At 51.4% G+C, this 4610-nt stretch overlaps 1 protein-coding gene across 1 annotated transcript; it reads left to right on the forward strand.

Annotated features, from left to right (window-relative positions):
• Positions 1–2610: 2610 nt before the first annotated feature.
• Gjb1 (gap junction protein beta 1) lies at positions 2611–4125 on the forward strand. Its single transcript, XM_028784140.1, has one exon. The coding sequence runs from the start codon at positions 2657–2659 to the stop codon at positions 3506–3508; it is 852 nt and encodes a 283-aa protein (XP_028639973.1). The 5' UTR covers positions 2611–2656; the 3' UTR covers positions 3509–4125.
• The last annotated feature ends 485 nt before the right edge of the window (positions 4126–4610 follow it).

A 4610-nucleotide genomic window follows, 5' to 3' on the forward strand; every position in this document is an offset into this window, starting at 1 on the left:
ATGTAGCCCTGGCTGTCCTGGAACTCATGATGTTGACCAGGCCAGCCTAGAACTCTGGAGATCTTGCCTGCCTCTGCTGTCAGTGCTAGGGATAAAGGTGTGCATCACTTCAACTGCTCTCTTCTTTTGAGAATGGGCTGTGGGGTTGGGGGGAAGTCTCACTGTGTAGCTCTTGCTGGTCCAGAACTCACTATACGGACCAGGCTGGCCTTGAACTCAAAGCAATTTTCCTATCCTTGCCTCCCCAAGTGGTGAAATTAAAAATGTGTTGTGTCACCATGCCTGACAGGGCCTTTAAAAAAAAAAACTAATGAAGAAACATTTAGAGAAGTAACTTATGTCCTGTAGTCTGTCCCCTCTTCCTCTGTCTGCTATATTTTTGTGATTGACCCTCACTAAGTCACACAGACTGGTCTAGAACTCTTTTGTTTTTATAAGTGTGTGTGTGTGTGTGTGTGTGTGTGTGTGTGTGTGTTCTGAGATAAGGTCAAATGTAACCCAGGTTGACCTTGAAATCATGTAGCTGAGGTTACCCCTGACTTCTTGACCCCTCACTTTCCAAATGCTGAGATTACGAGTGTACATCAGTATGTCTGGTCTTGGTCTAAAAACTTCTGCACTCAAGTGAGCCCGCTGCTTTAACCAACTAGCCCCAGCCAGCCGAATACAGGTGTGTGCCATCTGCCCTGATTTCCTGCTGCGTTCCTCTCCTCAATTATTTCCCACGACTATTTCACTGTCCCTTTCCTCTATAACCAAGAGAGCCATCCAGAAGTGATTACAAAGCTTCTTCCTGCCCCGCCCCCGCCCTGTTGTAGAGGTGCTGTGGGTAACCGAGAAAATGCATTGCATTTTGCTGCCTTTCTGTAGGTCCAGGCAGGCCAAGGGGCTCTGCTCTCATCCTGCTGCTGTTAGTAAACCTCTTTTCAATTTCAATGGCTGAAGTGGTGGGAGGTGGGGAGAGGCTTTCTTTGTCTGCCTGAGGGAGAGAGGAGAATTTCCTCCTTGGAGTCATTGGCATGCTTTTAAGCAGGAGATTACAACGTACTTGACTTTGGGGCCAGGGCAGCAACTGAGCTGTCTGGCCTACGTCAGACACTCAAAGTTAACCACACAGTATTGGGGAGGAAAAGGAGAGGTCCTGGGCTTGGCAGATCATTTGGCCGCCTAAGGCAGTCTTGTTTCCTCTTCCAGAGATGGCTCTCTTAACCCTTTGATCACCTGCTGGAGCAGGTATCTTCATTGACTCCCGCTGCAACCCTGGGTATGGCCCCATTAACAGATGGGCAAGCAGGCTCATCAAAAGTCAGTAACTAGCCCGAGGTCACTTTAGGTAAAGAATCAGATATAAACACAAGCTACATGATCCATGCATAATCCATTGTCCAAACTGCTACTTGCCTGATGGCTTTATCACTTATTCTTTTTGGCTTAGTTCTCACCAGGTGCCCACCTGCCAAGCCCCTGGAGAGGGTCCCTTTCCTGCAGCTTATGGAGCCATACTCATAGTTTGCTGGATTTGGAACGTGCTCACAACTAGACAGCTTCCTTGATTTTTGTGTTGAAAAACACAAGGTGACATCAAATTAGCCTTCTTTTCTTTTTTAATGGCTAGCTGTTTCTTTGGCTGACACCATCTACAAAAGTGAAAGAAGCCTGCTGCTGTAAGAGTCAGGTTTTCTGTTTCAGACTCTTTCGTGCTTCATCATGTTTAGCCATGGTGACTTTGAGCGGGTAACAGGATTGTTAAATGGCTCAAAAGAAAGAATGCTTGGGGAAATGATTAGTACAGTTCCTGGCCTAATAAACTCGGTACGGCTTCCCGGAAAGGGACCTACGCCTAGGAAAACTGCTGCTGACTCTGTTTCTGGTAGAAATACAGGGGAAGGCCTTAGTCCAGAGGACCCCGGCTCCCTGGGGTCCTGGCTTACGTGCACCTGTCTGTCTTCTATCTCCCTCCCCCAGAGCCATTATTCTGGTGGGGCCATGGGGCGGGTGCGGCGATGGACCGGGCGGGCACAGAACAGGTGGGTGCAGGCTGGGTGTCCGGCGCTGGGACACAAGTGCTCTGTGTGTAGGGTGGGCGGAAGTCAGGGCGTTTGATCTGAATTCTAAAGGGTGTTGTTCAGCGCCCCACAAAGGTCCCATTGTACAGACACTGGGTATAAAGCAGCATATGACTCTCCAGCACCGGGAGGCGATGAATTGGGACGCAGGCGCGACCACAGGGACCACTCCCCCTACACAGACATGAGACCATAGGGGAGCTGTCTGGGTGGCCTCAAGGATAGGCGCTCCCCGAGGTAAACGGGGGTATCTGGGTCTGCCATAAGTCAGGTGCAAAGGAGTTGGGGGGTGGGGGAACCAGAAGAGCAGCCTAATAGCAGAACAAGATAGGCCTGGTAAAGAAAGGGACTCAAGAGGAATGAATGCTGGATATACGTGAAGAAAGGGGATGGGGCTCAGAGAGGTCAAGTCAAGAGAAGGAGGAAAGGCTGGCACCAAGAGGGAAAGCAATAACCATCCTCGCTTGCCCGTCACCAGCTCTTAGAAGAGGTGGGGACAGGGGAGGCAGCGTTACTATGTCCAGCTTCCTGCCCTAACCTTCTGACAGCTTGCTTCCTGCCTCTTGTTTCACAGGTGTGAATGAGGCAGGATGAACTGGACAGGTCTATACACTTTGCTCAGTGGCGTGAATCGGCATTCTACAGCCATTGGCCGAGTATGGCTGTCTGTCATCTTCATCTTCAGAATCATGGTGCTGGTGGTGGCTGCTGAGAGCGTATGGGGTGATGAGAAGTCTTCTTTCATCTGTAACACCCTCCAGCCGGGCTGCAACAGTGTCTGTTATGACCATTTTTTCCCCATTTCCCACGTGCGCCTATGGTCCCTGCAGCTTATCTTGGTTTCCACCCCAGCTCTCCTCGTGGCAATGCACGTGGCTCACCAACAGCACATAGAAAAGAAAATGCTACGGCTTGAGGGGCATGGGGACCCCCTTCACCTGGAAGAAGTAAAGAGGCACAAGGTGCATATCTCAGGGACACTGTGGTGGACCTATGTCATCAGTGTGGTGTTCCGGTTGCTGTTCGAGGCTGTCTTCATGTACGTCTTCTATCTGCTCTACCCTGGCTATGCCATGGTGCGGCTGGTCAAGTGTGAGGCCTTCCCCTGCCCCAACACAGTGGACTGCTTCGTGTCCCGACCCACCGAGAAAACCGTCTTCACTGTCTTTATGCTCGCCGCCTCCGGCATCTGCATTATCCTCAACGTGGCGGAGGTGGTGTACCTCATCATCCGGGCCTGTGCCCGCCGTGCTCAGCGCCGCTCCAATCCGCCCTCCCGCAAGGGCTCCGGCTTCGGCCACCGCCTCTCACCTGAATACAAGCAGAATGAGATCAACAAGCTGCTGAGCGAGCAGGATGGCTCTCTGAAAGACATTCTGCGCCGCAGCCCCGGCACTGGGGCCGGGCTGGCTGAAAAGAGCGACCGATGCTCAGCCTGCTGATGCCATGTACCAGGCAACATCCCATCCCACCCCTCCCTCACCCCGCCCAGGCCTGCCCCTCCTTCTCCTATGCCGGTGAGCAGGCCTCTGCCTGCTAGGGATTGCTCCATCAAACCTTCCCTCCCTCCCTACTCCCCTTCCTCAGAGAGCCTTCCATCAAAGACCTGGCCGGCTGGGGAGTGGGGAGCCACTTCTGCACCAGGGCTCAAGGTTATTGAGGGCATGGGCAATTCTTTCTGCCTATAGCCTTTCCTCTTCCCTCTCCCTCTCCCTGAGATGAGAGATGAGATGGTGTGAAGGTATTTCCAATTAGGAAACGAATCTTAATCCCCCATGCTGTCAGGTACCCCACTTTGGGAGTCATGTCGGTGGGGAGGGATGTGGGCAAGCAGAGTGGAGGAGGGGCTCTGCATTGTGGATGGAGAAGGGAGGGGAGCTTGCCTTGCTGCCTGCCACAAGGAAAAGGAGGGCACATCTAGGGTGAGGGAGTTCTGGAGGGAGAAGGAGGCAGATCAACTGGAGTGGATTGGTCAGGGCTGACCCCAGTCCCCAGTTCCCAAGACCTCTCTCTCTGCAAATGTTACACATTAAACAGGATTTTACAGTAAATGAAGAGATGTTCCGAGTGTTTGTTGAAGTTCTTTCTCCTGAACTCTCCTCTCTGACCTCCTACAGGATAAGCTGGCCTTGGTTGGCATTTTGCTGATCAGGAAAAGAAAAGGGCAGAGGGAAGAGTGACTTGAAGCTGCAAACAGGAACCTGGCAAAGCCACCATCTGAGCCATCTTCTCTTGCTTTTCCTTGTTATGCCTTGTTTGGTCCCTTATGTCTTTCCCAATGCTTATCATCTATGGATAGCTAATTCACATCCCTCCTCTCTTTGGTTTTAAAAATAAATGACAGCCTCTTCTAGAGAGACAGAAAATGCTAGAGAAATTTCGAAATTTCTCGGGGGGGGGAGGAATACATATATATATATGTGTGTGTGTGTGTGTGTGTGTATTTCCAATTAGGAAACTAATCTTAATCCCCCCATGCTGTCAACTAATCTTAATCCCCCCATGCTGTCAGGTACCCCACTTTGGGAGTCATGTCGGTGGGGA

The sequence above is a fragment of the Grammomys surdaster genome, unplaced genomic scaffold (assembly GCF_004785775.1).
Source record: "Grammomys surdaster isolate TR1022 unplaced genomic scaffold, NIH_TR_1.0 114719, whole genome shotgun sequence".
Taxonomy (NCBI): Eukaryota; Metazoa; Chordata; class Mammalia; order Rodentia; family Muridae; genus Grammomys; species Grammomys surdaster.